Raw genomic sequence first — 16338 nt, 5'->3', positions numbered from 1 at the left:
TATGTGGGTATATAAAATTTGATATTAAATTATATGAATTTAATAACAAAAGATATAAGTATAGTCAATACTAGAATATGTAGCTTGTTTTGTATATAGCTTTGTATGAGGTCTAAAAAATTTTGCTGATCTTTTTCAATACTTAAAGTGATAAGCTCTAAAGTTATTCCATGCAGGTAGTTTTTTTTTAATATTTTTAATTTTGATTTGTTTGCTGAGACAAGGTCTTGCTATGTAGCCTTGGCTGGCCTGGAGCTTGCTATGTACACACCAGGCTAATCTCAAAGTCATAGAGATCCGCCGTCTCTGTCTCCAGAATACTGGAATTAAAGCTTTGTGCTGCAATGCCTCGGCAAACTTAAAACTTTTAGATCTTATAAATAGATGTACTTTAGACAGACCACAACTTCTTTGAGTAGGTCATGTCTAAGGATTTTTTTTTCCATAAAAGATTTCGAAGAGTTGAAACAGCATGATAATCTTTTTACTGTCAGTGGCTTAGAGCAGGAAGGGAATGGTGGAGATTGCCAAACTGTTAGTAATGGTGGTTCTAGAGAGTGGACCCTAGAGAATAAACTCAGAGCCAGCTTGAAGGTAATATGATAGACTCCGGCAGTGTCTGAGATCCACATTTGAGGTGGAAGTGGATTATTGTGGTGAATAAGACTAAGGAAAATGACCACATGTACAGTCAATCTGACTAGCCTGTAAACAATGTGGGGAACTAAATCGGAAAGAACCAATGTGAAATTGCGATGAGCTCCTCTTGCAATGATTTTGGGAAGCCTGAGGTTAAGGACATCAACTGGAGATCAATCAGGCTGCGAACTTATTTGCATAGTTCATTGCTGTCTTAGTACGAAATTACTAAGGCGTTTTGACCACTGTTTTGCTTATGGTGATAATTGCTTGGCTTTTCAGCTACTCTTTGACAAGATTTTCTTTTTCAGTATGACAACATTTTAATGGAAGAGGCTGCTCAGATTCTGGAGATAGAAACCTTTATCCCTCTACTTCTGCAGGTAAGAAATAAAGGTCAGAGAAATCATTAAGAACCCATGGGCATCCTGGCTACACTTAGGGTACTGACTGTCCTGATTCCATGCTCTCCTGATTCACTATTTGCTGTTCTGTTTGCAGCCTGTAAACGCTTCCTCTGATCTCTCCATGGCTTTGTAGTCCCTTTGGGCACACTATTTTAAAATTCATGGTTTAAGCCAGGCAGAGTGGCTTTAATTCCAGAAGTCAGGAGTAGTTGGAACTCTGTGAGTTCAAGACAAAGCCTGGCCTACAAAGCGAGTTCCAGGACAGTCAGAGCTACAGAGTGAGACCCTGTCTCAAAAAAAAAACAAAAGCAAAAATAAAAAAAAAAATCCCTGCTTTATATCTTCAACATAGTTTTTAAAAGGAAAATTGTATTATTAGGTAATTTGGAGGGAAGATGAGTTCTTTGGTCTTTTCTTTTGTTAGAGTTGTTTCTGTAGATATTTCTGGTGTTCCTTGGATACATTGCTTTTCGTAATTGTGTGACTAAATTTTAAAACCAAGTATTGTTATTTTAAGAATGTTTCTTGTTATACAATATTCTTTATTGTTGAAGCATTACAAACAAAATATGGAATTACCAATATAAGACTAGAGACCACTTAATGTACAAATAAATTTGGTTATCAAACTTGCTTTTATAAAAGTTAATGTTTATTATATCTAATGTAAGATATATTTCCTGGACAAGGGGCCATGTAGAGTAAGGAACTTAAGTTAGTAGTATATGAAGCTCTTGATGGTTTTTACTCTCGAGCTCCCCCTCAGAACTTCTTGGCATACTTATAATACCAGTGTTTACTTTGGCGTCTTTCCACTTCTGTCCCTGGCCTTGCTTCTTCTTACTTACATTCTGCTTAACACTGACCGTAACCTTCAAGGTGTCTTCTGATTGTCCTGTTAAAGGGCTTCAACCAGTCCTGCTTATAACTCTGTCGGGAGCACTGGCACCCTTGCTTCAGCACCAGCCCATTGTGTAAATCACTAAGCTTCTTTATAGAGCTGCTGAAGGTTGGGAATCTGTAAGTCGTCTGATGAACAGTTCTTGTGTGTGGTGAGCTCGAAACCATCTGTAATGTATTAATTGAACTACTTTGGTGCTTCCTCACTATTAGAATCCTCAAGACGGATTCAGCCGATTGAAACGGTGGATTATGATTGGTGATCACCACCAATTGCCTCCAGTCATTAAGAACATGGCCTTTCAGAAGTATTCCAATATGGAGCAGTCTCTTTTCACTCGCTTTGTCCGGGTTGGTGTTCCTACTGTGGACCTTGATGCTCAAGGGAGAGCCAGGGCAAGGTGAGGAGTCACTCCAAGTTAAAGCTTTAGCCTCCTCTACAAATCTAGGAACTGTCCTCTACAAATCTGTATATTGACCAAATAAATTGTTTTCTTCATTAAATTGATATTAATGTAATATAATAATTAATGTAATGATAAACCTTAATGTAATGATAAAACCTAAAGCAAAAGTGAACACGGTGAAAACACTGGTTCTTAATATTATAAGGAAAGCCAGTCACTTCACAGTTCCTCCTGTGTCCCCGCTTACAGGCCTTCCTGGCTCTGTAGTTTATGGCATAGCAGTAGTTTACACAGGAGCACAGGAGAGTTGTCAGCTTTGGAACATCTTCAATCCCCTGTCTTTTGATTACTTGGAGCAAGGAGCCTAAAGTTTCCAAAGTATTAGTCATCTTTTTTGGTGACTAAGTTTGGCCACTAAAATTAAAACAGTGTGGTTCCTTAGAATGTCCTTGTGTATACTGAAGGGTCCCACCTTGTTAATCTTTGTGTTTGGGGTCTTTGTCTTGGGGCAGCTTGTGCAACCTCTACAACTGGCGGTACAAAAACCTAGGGAACTTGCCCCATGTGCAGCTCCTGCCGGAGTTCAGCACAGCCAACGCAGGCCTGCTGTATGACTTCCAGCTCATCAATGTGGAAGACTTTCAGGGCGTGGGAGAGTCGGAGCCTAACCCTTACTTCTACCAGGTAAAGCAGAGCATGCGGCTTTGGAGTTTATCTTGTATATGCCTGACTGAAGTACTATGAAATTCAGCAGTGCTAGCCATGTGACCAGCTACTAAGAAAAAGAAAGATTGCAGCCTTCCCTTATGACTCAAAAGCCATCATTTCCAGGTGAATCAAAGAGACACAGAGAATAAGTAAACTCGGTAGAAAGTAGGAAAAGCGAATATTGTCAAGTTTGTAATAATGTAAGAAGGGCTTCCTTGTTGAATCAGAAATAATTAAAAAAACGTAATCAATTTGAGAAAAAAAAGTAAATAAAAAAAAACAATATACTGAAAATTCTTACTAAAATCTATATAGAAAACTCAGTTGCTTTAAAAAAAAAAAGTACTCCAGAGAGATGGCTCAGCAGTTAGCACTTGCTGATCTTACACAGGAACAGGGCACCTATAGGACAGCTAAACAGTGCAGCATAATACTAATTCCTGAGGATTTGGTGCCTCCTTCTAGGCTCTACAAGTAAATTTAAACTATTAACCCAGCAGAAAAACACAATAAAGGAAAATACTTCACCTAGAGAAAAATGAGTAAATGCCTAGTAGTAATAAATCACTAAATCAGACAGTACTTGATGGTGGAGCAGACGTGGGGAGTATAGACTCCTGGACTCCTGCAGATCCAGTAGGAAAATAATTTGCTCATTAATTGTCATATGTACTCAAAACACTCTTCTCACTCCTAGTATCAAACAAGAAGTTGATTGAGTTTATACATTATACTGAAATATTTTCACTACACATTATTTTGGAAATAAATAATTTAAATAGCTATCAGATTAAATTTTTTCTGATATATCTGAAATATTTAAGTTACTCTCTCATATACTTGCAGCCTACAAACAAATATGACCTTTAACTGATAAGTCATTTAGAGTCTTACTCAAAGTAGACTCAGGTTTCCTGATACCTGCCTTTGAGCATAGTTTGGGAGTTGGTTGGTGTCTCCTGCTGGCTTCATTACTTAGTGTTTCTGAGTACTTGCCTGATCCACATGACAGTGTTGACCTGAAACATCCAAGTTACTCATCTCTTTCCTTACTTCTTAATTCTGTCTCTGGGTAAAGTTTCAGTATATCAAGAAATAAGGTCATTCTCAAATGATGATTGTTTTCGTTACATGTATTTCTGAAGTATTAAAAACATTATCCATCAATATGATCACTGTATGTTTAAGTAATACATGTTTAAAAATTAGTGTCTGAGAGGAGAATAGATGAGAAGTTAATGAAAGTCCCTAAGTTGAAGCAACCATGACTGACGTGGCCCAGCTTCTAAAGTATTTATCAAAATATGCGTTTTCCTGATAAACTTCACATCAGACTCAGGCAGAGCGCCAAATTAAGCAGTCTTCATTGCTCACGTAAGTAAAAGACTGATTTCTATTTGCTGAGAACTCAGTACATTAATCTTGCCCAAAATACCTGAATCCTCAAAACTGGATTTTATTCAGCCTTAGCAGTTATTATATAAGGTCATTTTCATGGTCCCTGGTTTGTTCTTTTATCTATATTAGAGCTGATCCTTGGATAAATGTGTTTTGCTACCAATATAGAAAATGGAGATTTACACAGTCATGTGGCTTCTTTTGTCTCCTGTCTTCCAAAGGACTAGAGAATTTAAATGAAAGAGATAATTGAGACTGTCTGTCACCAGGAACCTAGATATAAATGGTGTCTCTGAAGTTCGTCCAGTAATTTTCCTCTTGCCTTTGCCTAGCTTTTTATCTTTGTATTTTGCTTTCCATCATGTGCTAGGTTCTTGCTTTACTTTCCCATCTAATGCCTGAACTCAGTCTCTGCGGAGCTGGATTAACTAGCTCGGCATCAGATTTCTTACTTTGAAGTTCAGCAAAGCCCTTGCTTTTGTGCTTTATGTCACCCATCTTTAACCAGAAACTCTCATTTGGCAGTAGGCCAGATTACCAGTTTGAGAGCACATCTTCTCACCTAGGTGAGTCCAGTTCAGGTGGCAACAGGAAGACAGAAGACAAAGTCACAGGCACATCAGGAAGCCTGGGAGGCACAGTGCGGTCAGTTGTAACACAGTGCTGTAGCTCTGCTACATCTCCAGCCAGTTTGACTGGATATTGGACAGGCTTCTTTGATGGTTTACACTTTCATATTATATTTGTTGGAACAGCTGCAGTTATAGTACATTATCCAGACTATCATGATTATTGTGGCCTCTTAGTTGATAACTCTATGTCCTATATTACAGACATCAAGGTTTTATCAATATTAACCTAGAATAAGACTATCCTTCAACTTATCAGAAATATCCACCTATTAACTTTTCACTTAAGGTATACTCAAAATAAGAATTTGATGGAAAGGTAAGCCACTTTACGAAATAGAACCAAAGGGGAGTGAATATATTCTGTGGCTGTGCTTGCATTACAGAACCTTGGAGAGGCAGAGTATGTAGTGGCACTCTTCATGTACATGTGCTTGCTTGGTTACCCTGCAGACAAGATCAGTATTCTAACAACCTACAATGGACAGAAGCACCTGATTCGGGACATCATCAATAGGCGCTGTGGGAATAATCCACTGATTGGAAGGCCAAACAAGGTAGGTTTATAAATGTATATGTTTTCATATTCATCTTTTTGTAAGGAAAAGTTTGCATTTACCATACGTTGTTTATATTGCTCCACTTTGTCTCACAGACAAACTTTCTAGAAGGTCAGGATGGCAGTAACTATACATGAGAACCAAAGACTTATTTCAGAATGTCAGTTTTTATAATTGTAGAAGGCTATGTTAAGTAAGACAGACTAATATAAAAATGAGCAAGTGAATTAAACATCTTACATACAAGACCTACAAGTAGTCAATAAAGTATCCCTTTCCTGTAATTTTGTCTTCCCCGTCATTAGCTGTCAGGAAGCTGTAAATGAAACAGAGTAAGGGAGGGATCCAGTTCAGTCTAGAGCTTGTTTAGTATTCATAAAGCCCTGGGTGTCATCCTCAGCACCACTGAAACTCAGCGCTGTGGTGCATGCCCGTAACCCCAACTCAGGGAAGGTGGAGTCAATCAGGAGAATGGGGAAAATTGTAAAAGTGTCAGGCAGTGGAGCGGCTGGGACTTGGGGGCTGGGATGTCACTGGGGAGTATGTAAACTGAACCAGAAACTCTGGAAAGTAGTTTAACAGTTCATGACGTCATGCAAACACGGAACAAAGCCGCACAGTTCTGCTTTCTGCAATGAAAACATGTCCACAAGCAATATTGCAGCCAGTATTCAATGCAGCTTTATTTTAAATACCCCTAGAGTAAACGGACATCTAGTGTCCATTGACAGGTACATTCATTGATGGGAGCCTCGCTGCTCAGCAGCAGGACAGAGCGAGCATCTCTACAGCATGGAAAAGCCACAGAAGCCTCATGCTGTTGACAGAAACTGCATTTAAGATTTTATGTATGGTTCTACCTGTGTGTGTGTGCAGAGCCTGCGAGAAATAAGGAAAGTAGATGGTGCACTGCCTGGAGCTGGTGGTTGCCTGCTTGTGTACAACAGGGCATGAGGTGGTGGGCATTGTGGAGGTAGTGGTTGTGTGGGAGTATATGGGAGTATATGTTGTCAGAACTCATTGTACATAAATTATACCTTTGTGAAGCCCACTTCCAAAGAAATGTTTTAAAGACTTCCTTAAATCAGAGAGACCATAAATGGTGACATGTTATGGAAGCAGTAAGCTTTGTTGAAGTCATAGAGCAGGGATGAAGACCTAAATGTTAAAATTAGTGACTAGAATCTTTTTTTTTTTTTTTTTTTTAAAAAGATTTATTTATTTATTATATGTAAGTACACTGTAGCTGTCGTCAGACACTCCAGAAGAGGGTGTCAGATCTTGTTATGGATGGTTATGAGCCACCATGTGGTTGCTGGGATTTGAACTCTGGACCTTCGGAAGAGCAGTCGGGTGCTCTTACCCACTGAGCCATCTCACCAGCCCAGTGACTAGAATCTTAATGAACCTCCCTTCATAGTAAAAAGTGCTATGAAGTTTTTTTGTTTTGTTTTGTTTTTTTTTCACTTTGACAAGAATGCTATGGACAAATGCTAGAGACACACATTGATTAATAAGTGAGTATACTCCGCTATATTTTTGAGTATTTGGAACTTAAGCTGAACATAGCCTGCCTTCTGAGTCTGTAACATGAGTTGGAGTTGCAGGAGGACATGGTCCAGGATGCTTACCTTGCTTTAGTGGCACTCACTGACTTGTTAGAGTTGATATGATTGGGTTTCTTCTGAGATCTTTTAAAGCAAAGATGCTTGCCTCTAGTACTTTGTTAGGATAATTCCTTACTGTGCATTTGAAAATAAACCACATTCCCGCCTCCTTTTCCTAGGTGACTACAGTTGATAGATTCCAAGGTCAACAGAATGATTACATCCTCCTTTCTCTAGTGAGGACCAGGGCTGTGGGTCATTTGAGGTACGTGGGATACAAACTTTATACTCTTACTAAAGGTTACTGTCTGCATCTGTTTTGAGCTTCAGTGACAAAGTAGCTCTAGACTTGTTTGATTAATTGCTTTAGTTAATCATTATGGCAGCTTGTAGTACTTTTTGTAGGAATAACACCAGATCCCTTATGTGGTTTATCCCTGCTCTTACTACTGGAAGTTTGACTCATAATGTAATAAGTGTAGCTTTTTTCACATTCATTGACATGCAGAGAGAATTTTCTGCCATAGGATCTTGCTCGTCTTGGATCTGTTAGAAACAGTGTCCGAATCACAGGAGCTAGAGGGGAAAGGGCCTCTTAAGGGACATGTTTCAGCGAGTAAGGCTTCTGGCTTTCCTCTCCCCACTATCTTTCAGCTTCATGAGAGGATAAAGGAGCCCTTTGTTCTCCCAGGATTAAGAATGGTCCGAACAAACAATAACCTATTTTTATCATTTTTGTGATGTATTTATGTACTAGAGATTTATGGGAGTAATATCTTCTTATTACAAAGCAGCCGTTTGGTTTTATATAAATCTTCATCTCATGTGACTTACTAGCAAAACTCAGGCAAGCCAGAGTTCATTGTCTTAATTTATTCGATGGGTATAAAGAGAAGGTTCTGCAGGTGCTCATAAATTGTCATTAAGTCTAGATCTCTTTGGAGCTTAGGTCAGATTCTATTAGACTGATAGTCTTTATGTAAGAGGAACCAAAGACAACAGTGTTTTAAGAAATTGTTATAAAATGATAGCAGTAAGTTAGCTTATTCTTCCTTATTAACATCTCAAACATACTGTTAGGTCTTTCCCTAACCGACGTAACTATTGTCTGAATGGCCATCATTGCTGATCTTAGACCTCTCAGCTCCAAGTGTGCATGCTTGAATGTTATGTTCTCTTCTTCCTCTGCAGGTACCAGACCTACATTTAGATACGTTCAGACAAAACACCCATGCACGAACAAAGAAAATACACTCTTTTTTTTTTTTTTTTTTTTAAATTCAGTAACTTGAATTCTGTAGTGATCTCTGCCTAAGTTTCTGTAAACTAAAAATGTTTATGACTGGGGGGTGTCTCAAAGGGTGATTTCAGTACTGCCACGCATCTCCAGCTTTCCTAATCACACACACCCTTATCCTTCTATTATTTGTCAATGTGTGAGCTTTTGGATATGCAGGAATCAATTTAGCTTACACAGTCAGTCTCCACCCGTGAGGAGTTTGGAGCCCAGTGTGAGACACATTCAAATAACTTGGGAAGATGCCTCTACCTGAATATACCCAAAAGGACAGTTCCATTCTTCTCCTGGGCTATGGGGACCACACTTGTAAAGACCTTTTAGCCACTACAGTTCCAGAGACTATGGCAAATGTCCGCTCACAAGGACCTGGACAGTGCTCTTTGCTTGAGATATAGCTGGAGCTGGAGCCTCCTGGATATGATGAAACCACACAGTGGGAAAGTGATTTGTCAAGAACAGCTTAAGGCACTTCCTTCTTCCACTGCTCCGTTATTTCCTAGACAGCACTGTTTACATGTTCTGTTCTATTTCTGTGAAAGAACTAATGCTAAGGAATTCTAGCACTTACCAGCTAGAAACATTTTATATATATATATATATATATATATATATATATATATATATCACACACACACACACACACATATATATATATATATATATCTAGAAGCTAACACACTGCCAGTTGGGATCTGCATAACTCTACATTAGGAATTTGAAAAGAAGCAAAAGAAATTTCTACTCGTATATAAAACTGGTAAATTTTCTAGGAAGGAAAATTTTCCCTTGATAGAACCTGGGAATTTGTTGGCAGAAAAGTGAAAGAAGTTGATCGTTATAGTGAAGAGAACTATGCAGTAATCAGTTGTGTACGCGAGCCATATGATTCTGCTAGGCTCCTTTGATCTTTTAAACCAGTGCCTTGGTTATTTTGTCTCCTACGTGGGCACACATGCCCAATAGGTAACAAGGTGTTAGCAAAGAAGCACTCACTTGGTTTACTGATCAGTATATTGATTTGCTTTATTGTTAAGTTCTCAATGATTTTATTACAGTAGTTTAATGAGACTATTCACTAGATTATGTAAAACAAGGAAAGGGGCTGCATATGTACATTATTAATTTTAAACTAATTATTTTGTTTCCTAAAGGGATGTGCGTCGCTTGGTGGTAGCCATGTCAAGAGCCAGGCTTGGCCTTTATATCTTCGCCAGAGTATCCCTCTTCCAGAATTGCTTTGAACTGACTCCTGCTTTCAGCCAGCTCACTGCCCGCCCACTGCATTTGCATATCATTCCAACAGAACCCTTCCCAACCTCCAGAAAGGTAGGCCTTTGTCACTATGTAGAGCAATATGCCCCAGAGGGACAGTGGGTTCTCTTACAGTTGACCACTTTAGGGAGAACACCCAGTCACTGATATGAAATTCTCTTTACACCAAAGAACCAAATTATATAAAAGTAATATATCTGCAATCAGCTGCACACATTAATTATCTCAGTTGATCTCAGCAGCAGATCTGCTCATGAGGCTTTCTGAGGGTAAGAAAAGGTAGAGTTTGCCATACACCAGGTAGGTGAAAGCAGGCAGTGGAGCAAGGGTCCATGTTCTAATCAGCCCACAGCACTCCTGTCATCCATCAGCCTGTAACCTAGCTGAGGAATCTGGCTCAGTTCTTGCATTCTGGGGAGGTGGGGCAGGAAAGACACACAACCTCTGGGCTGCATGCCCTCCCCCTTCTCTCCTTTCTCACCTCCTTTGTAGGTTCTTCCTTCTCTAACACTTCTCTTTCCGAAGGTGCAGACACTGGATTCTGTTCTGAGTGTGTCTGTTTTCTTCCAGCTGCAGACTTCACTGTTTCGCTTTTTTCACTTAATGAAATGTCCCAGAGATCTAGGAAATTCCAACAAACAAACAAACTGTTTTATAAATATACTCAGTAAAACTTTTTCACTCCTCTAAAGAGAACAAAATAAGTTTGATGTATTTGTTCTGTGGTGGTGATGTTAACTATTTCTCTTTAAAGACATTTCTGTTTGCTTGTGTGTTTGTTTTATTTTTAAGAAATGCCACTGAGAGAGAATACAGGAGGGAAGGGTGGGAAGGTTGTGGAACAGCATCGCAAAGCCCTGATGCTGCTCGGATGCCTCCCCTGCAGCTCTCCATCGGCTCTTTTATAGACTTAGCATTACATGTCGGCTATCATTACATGCCAGCTACTATAAGGTGGGATCCTTTTCTGCTGGAAAACTTGTCTTTATATTGATAGACTTCCACATCTATCCCTACAGTAAAGGTTTTCTGTATGATCAGTGATTACAGATAGGAAAGTTATCAGTCATCAGGGTGACCGGAAGAGAAGGACAGGTCTGTCCCCTCCAGTTGCTTTGCTGTTTTACTGCTGCAGAGATCTTTCTCAGCAATCCCACCGTAGACCTACAGAATCCGGCTCTCATGGTGCTGCAGGTGAGGGGTCTGTGCTGCGACGATGGCTCAGCAGAACCAGACAGATGCCGCAGAGCTTAAAAACAGGGATTTGAATATTACATCCATGGCTGATAGCTACATGTTAATAATAAATGTTAACATCTCATGCTTCAGAAAATATAAATAGGAGAAATGGTTCTTGTATTTTCACTCTAAAACATTGTAGATCCTCTCTGGATTCTAGACACTGGTAGGAATTGTTGCCTTTAGACCATGCTAATTTAGTTCCTCTATTCATGAGGTTTAATATTAATTCACATACTAAAATTCTTAGTTTACTTACCAGCCCAAAGATGAATTAAAACCTGATGACTATGCAATGTGTTGTCTTTCATTTCTCTGAATTGTATGAGGTTTCTGGACTCTGGCGTTGGATTTCATGACCTCCATACTCTAGCAGTTGTTAGAGATTCAGAAATGGGCTTATGCTGAAATGGTAGCTGTGGTGGGTTTTATTCACTAGACACTTCTCTCTCTCTTTGCTGTCTTCTAGAATGGAGAGAGACCACCTCATGAAGTGCAGGTAATAAAGAACATGCCCCAGATGGCGAACTTTGTGTACAACATGTACATGCATTTGATACAGACTACCCATCATTATCATCAGGTGAGTTTGCTCAGGGTTGACTCTCACCTCTCCAGCTGTAAAAAGAAACTCTGTAGAATGAATAGCACTACTAATATGTTATGGAGAATCAATAGTTGGATATTATTATTTATGTAGCATTCATATCTTAATGCCTTTATATAAATTGGCATCCAGTACACATGCTCAAAATGTACAATTTGATACATTCTGTATTTATCGCATATGTATGTACTCCTAAAACTATCACCTTAATCTAGATCCTGATCATAGCCATTATCCCTAGTTTTCTGGTGTCACTTTGTGTTTCCTGCCCTTCTCTTAGCCCACCGGGGTGTGGTTTCTGCCATTGTGGACTAGTCTCTGGTTTCTAGATACTTCACTAATGCCAACATCCAGTGTGCACTCTTACTTTTTCAGCCAGCTGTTACTCAGCCTTTTTTTTAAGTCATTCATATTGTTGCATGCTCTTCTCCAGGTAGTTGGTAGATTGTGTTTGCTTCCATTGTGGGGTGTTACAAAGTAATTGTTGTGAAGGGCTTTGCACTTTTACCTCCAAGGAAAGATTCTGGCTGATCTGTTGCATGCTCACTTAACTTCCTAAAGCCTAGTTTTCAGAGTAGTTTCTCAAATAGAAGGTACTCTCTCCAGGAGTGTGCAAGTGCTCTCGCCCTGCATCCTCCCCACACGTGCCACAGGAAGCCTGTTTGTGAGCAGGAACGGGAGAGGAAGCTCAGTGAGCTGAGTGGGCTTTGTCATTGTTGACTCAGTTTGTATTTTGAGTTTGTTTTTCCTCATTTGAGCATTATGTTTGCTCTGTCTGCCCCTTTATATACTCTTTGAGGATGAGTCTGTTCACGTTTCTTATTGTAATGAGCTCTGAGAGATTTTCTGTATTCCAGCTACAAGTTCCTTATCAAACATGTGTTTTACCAATTTTCCTTCCTTAATTGTAAGTTGTTTTTTGTTAAAGTAGCTTTAGTAGAATTTTGAATTTTGATGTCTAATATATGAAATTCCTTTCCTTTAACTCATGTCTTGTATGTTCTAAAAATAGTTACTTTAGCCCCATTTGACAAAGACTCCCCTCCTCCAGTTACAGTTTGGGTTGTGATGGTTACACGTAGAATAGGTTTGAGCTCCTTTCTGGCATGGTTCCATGCAGTCTTATAATTATTTGCCCATATTTGGATCAGTAGTTTGACTGCCATTTCCTCAATAGACTAGTTTACTCTCCTTTAAACTACTAGTTGTAAGCTTAGTAAAGAACCAAACACACACTGTCCGCTGTGGCTGTTTGTCCCTCCATCATCCCCATGCTGCCTGCATTGCAGTGGTTAGCATAGAAGATCTTAAAATTAGACAGAATGAATGTTTTGTTTCCATTCTTTTTCTACCTAGACTCAGCCAGCCACTTTCCAGCCCTATAAAAGCCCACTGTGATTGAGATAGAATAACTCCAACAGTGAAATTGTTTGTGGTCAATTTGGGAAAATTAGCCCCTTCCAGTTTCATGTCTGTCTCTTTGTGAATATGATGTGTCTCCATCTCTTAGCTCTGCTCTGAGAGCCCATTGCTATTCTGAGTGGTACTTTTAAAATATTTTCAAATTTCCAACTAGCTAACAAAATCCAGGAGGAAAGAAGCTATGACTCTGCTCCAGCCTGTCAAGGCACTGAGAACAACTGGAGGCCTGAGCTCCCCTTCTCCTTCCCCGCCATGTCCTGGTCTTAAGATTTGACTCTCCTCACAGCTCCCTCAGTGAAGGTGAACCTTGCGCTGATGTGGCAGTTAATCCTAACCAACCACTGCACTTTCTTGGAAGTGCTACCAAAAATTCCTTTAAAACTCATAACTTTTCATGTGGGTTTTTATTGATTTGTGACTTGTAGGCATATTCTTTGGCATAAGCAGAACCAAGGTCATTGTTTCAAAGGTGCCAAATTGGTCCTATCAAATGGCTAGCAGTGTTTGGAAAACTGTAGCACAAGCAGTGTGTTCACAGCGTGGTGTAATATGAGAGCTTGATCAGCTTCGGAAGCCAGTGTTCTTGACTCACATTCATCTGGTATTTTTTTATTAGACTTTCTTACAGCTACCACCTGCCATGGTGGAAGAAGGTGAGGAAGGTCAGAGCCAAGAAACAGAAATGGAAGCAGAAGAAGAAACTGTGTCTGCTCAAGGTAACCTCACACCCAGTCCAACGGATGCCAGCCTGAGTCAAGAGACCCCAGCTTCTCAGCCTGACTGCTCCAGTCAGACTGAGGCTGCCTCCAATCAGACAGAAGACACCTCTGCCCCGTGTGACATTGCTACTGCAGCTGAGCCTGTCTCTGCAGCAGCAGAAGCTGCCACCCCACAAGATGCAGCATCTGTCCCCACGGAGACCAAGTAGCCTATCTGCAGCACAGCCTGGGACATCCCATTTATAAAGTCTAAGTGGCGTTACCTTTTGAATTTCACACTTGGTTACTGTATAGCTTTAATGACACCAGCTAATTTCAGTCCTTGTGTTTTTTTTAGCTGGTTTCCTTATTTTGTATATTTTTTTATTTGTAAATATTAAAAACAACTCTAGTTTCATTTGTTCATTCAGAAGAGAAAATAATTTTGATTGCTGAATGTATCTGAGGTAATACCTGCATTAAAATCGTTTTCTATCAAATATGTAAGGCATACTTGCCCTTTTTTCTTTTGGGGGTTCCATGTAGCTCAAACTGGCCTTGGACTCCCTGTGCAGCTCAAGATGACTTCAAATGCCTAACCTCCTGCTCCCTCCGGCCTCATTAATGCTGGGATTGTACGCACTCTGCCAAACTCGATCTTATGCTTTGCTGAGGATCAGACCCAGGCAAGCACCTTTCAGCTGAGCTTCATCCAGCATATACTTCACGTTTAGTAAACTGCTCTAGACAAGGGGCATAAGACACTAGAATTACCCCTCAGCGTTCCAGGTGGGGCGCACCACCTGTTCTCCACCCACCCTGTCAGCTTCTCAAGCCTAGGGGCCTTCCTTCCCTCCCCCTTTCTTTCTGTAAGGACATAAACAGCCATGGGGGAAAGCCCTTTGCAGTCTATACAAGAGTGTGCACGTATTTTCGTCTCTGGATCGGAAAATGATTTAGTCACCCACGTACATGTGGCCCTTGGGCAGCGTGCAGCCAAGGACAGCACTTATACAGCCCAATAAAACTTTCAAGCTTTTTGTAATTTTTAAAATGTATGTGCTTTTTAAGAATTATTTAGCTTCATCTTGTATGTATATAGGTGTTTCGCTTGCATGTATATCTGTGTACCACATGCATAGAAGTCAGAAGAGGAGGGTATCAAATTCCCAGGAACTGGAGTTAATAGATGCTTGTTAGCCCCCATGACAGTGCTGGGAATTGAACCCTGGACACCAATACTCTTAACCCCTAAATCACTTTAGCCCATTTGTGCTGTTCTTAAATCAGAACTTTGTTACAATGTCAAAAAGTTGGACATGTCTATTTCTTCATTGGAGTCTTGTTTATTGGTAGGGCCCGCTTTAGACCTGATGAATTAGAACCTTAGACATAGGGCAGGTTCTCCATGCCACAGTTACCAGATAAGACTAGTGAAACAACTAGGGTTCACCATCCAGCTGAATGGGAAGACGTTGCAGGGCCCAAGGCTAGGCTGTGCTAGTGATGGAACTTAGCTCCTATGTGCAGCGGAAGCCTGCTAACGCAGCACTTATGAGTTCTGTGCCCTGTTGAACTTTCTTCCAATGGACAGATGTCTTAGGCCTTGGTTACAGAAGTGTGGGCATCCAGCCAGCAGCTATAGTGATGCGCTGAAGTTGATTAGAGATGTAGAAGTTCAGGCTCTGTTCTCTAAGTCTACAATGCAGCTGGGTCCCCTGTTGGCTCCATGCACTTAATGGCTTGAGAGGCTCTCTGCTCAGATTGCTGTCTGTCCTTGTGAATGTCGCTATGGTGCTGGAATTAACAATGAATGGAGCTAATGTTTTCTGACAAGCGACCTCTCCTGATGAGAACCCCGAGCATGGTGGCGGGAGTGGAAGACAGGGCTGCATGTGTGTACATGGGAAGCAGGAATGGCTGCTTTTATTTCCTCCTCCTTGATCTGCTAGAGTTGTAGTGGGGAACATTCACATAGTGCCTCTCCCTATAGATTTCACCTTATCCAAAGGACCTTTAAAGACAGAACCACACTGAGAGCCCTCTAATCCTGGCAGTGCCAAGAAACGGTGGACTCATAACCCAAAAGTCAAGTCAATTATATGTTGAATAAATGTCTGTTCAGCTCCCAGGCTACAGGAGCCACTCTCAACCCACAGTGTGCACCAGAACACTTGTATAAATGTTGAGCGTGGAGAGGATGAAGGGACAGAAATGCCCAACATAAAGCCCTGACCTATTTTCTTATCAGAATGAGGATCAAGCCAGTCGGTTACATAATTCCTTTGATACAAGAGTTTGAAACAGGTGAGGGCATGTGTGTGAGGAACAGCATCAGGGAATTATTTTCATGTTGAATATACAGTAGCAGGCTCTGCAAGAAGGAAAGCCGCTTTGCTGCATTATGACATTTCCTGGAAAAGATTCTTTCCTGCCACCTGTTAGTAGCTAGGAATTAAGATACCCGCAATGAAAACAAGCCAAGGTCTGGACTGTCATTGTCTACCTGCGTGACCATGGTTGATTTGCTTGGTTTGGGGGGTTT

The 16338-nt window shown here is 40.4% G+C and overlaps 1 protein-coding gene across 1 annotated transcript in view; it reads left to right on the top strand.

Moving 5' to 3' along the window:
- The window catches only part of Aqr (aquarius intron-binding spliceosomal factor), a 73786-nt gene extending 59493 nt beyond the window's left edge, over positions 1-14293 (top strand). Inside the window, exons 28-35 of the mRNA XM_021194961.1 lie at positions 951-1022; positions 2160-2347; positions 2866-3037; positions 5475-5645; positions 7435-7520; positions 9707-9881; positions 11536-11649; positions 13712-14293. Coding sequence (XP_021050620.1) covers positions 951-1022; positions 2160-2347; positions 2866-3037; positions 5475-5645; positions 7435-7520; positions 9707-9881; positions 11536-11649; positions 13712-14023 — 1290 coding nt within the window. The 3' untranslated portion in view covers positions 14024-14293. The remainder of the gene's footprint in view (positions 1-950; positions 1023-2159; positions 2348-2865; positions 3038-5474; positions 5646-7434; positions 7521-9706; positions 9882-11535; positions 11650-13711) is intronic.
- Positions 14294-16338: the final 2045 nt, after the last annotated feature.

This window comes from Mus pahari, chromosome 3, assembly GCF_900095145.1.
Source record: "Mus pahari chromosome 3, PAHARI_EIJ_v1.1, whole genome shotgun sequence".
NCBI classification, from domain to species: domain Eukaryota; kingdom Metazoa; phylum Chordata; class Mammalia; order Rodentia; family Muridae; genus Mus; species Mus pahari.
This window is presented reverse-complemented; position numbering and strand designations above follow the sequence as displayed.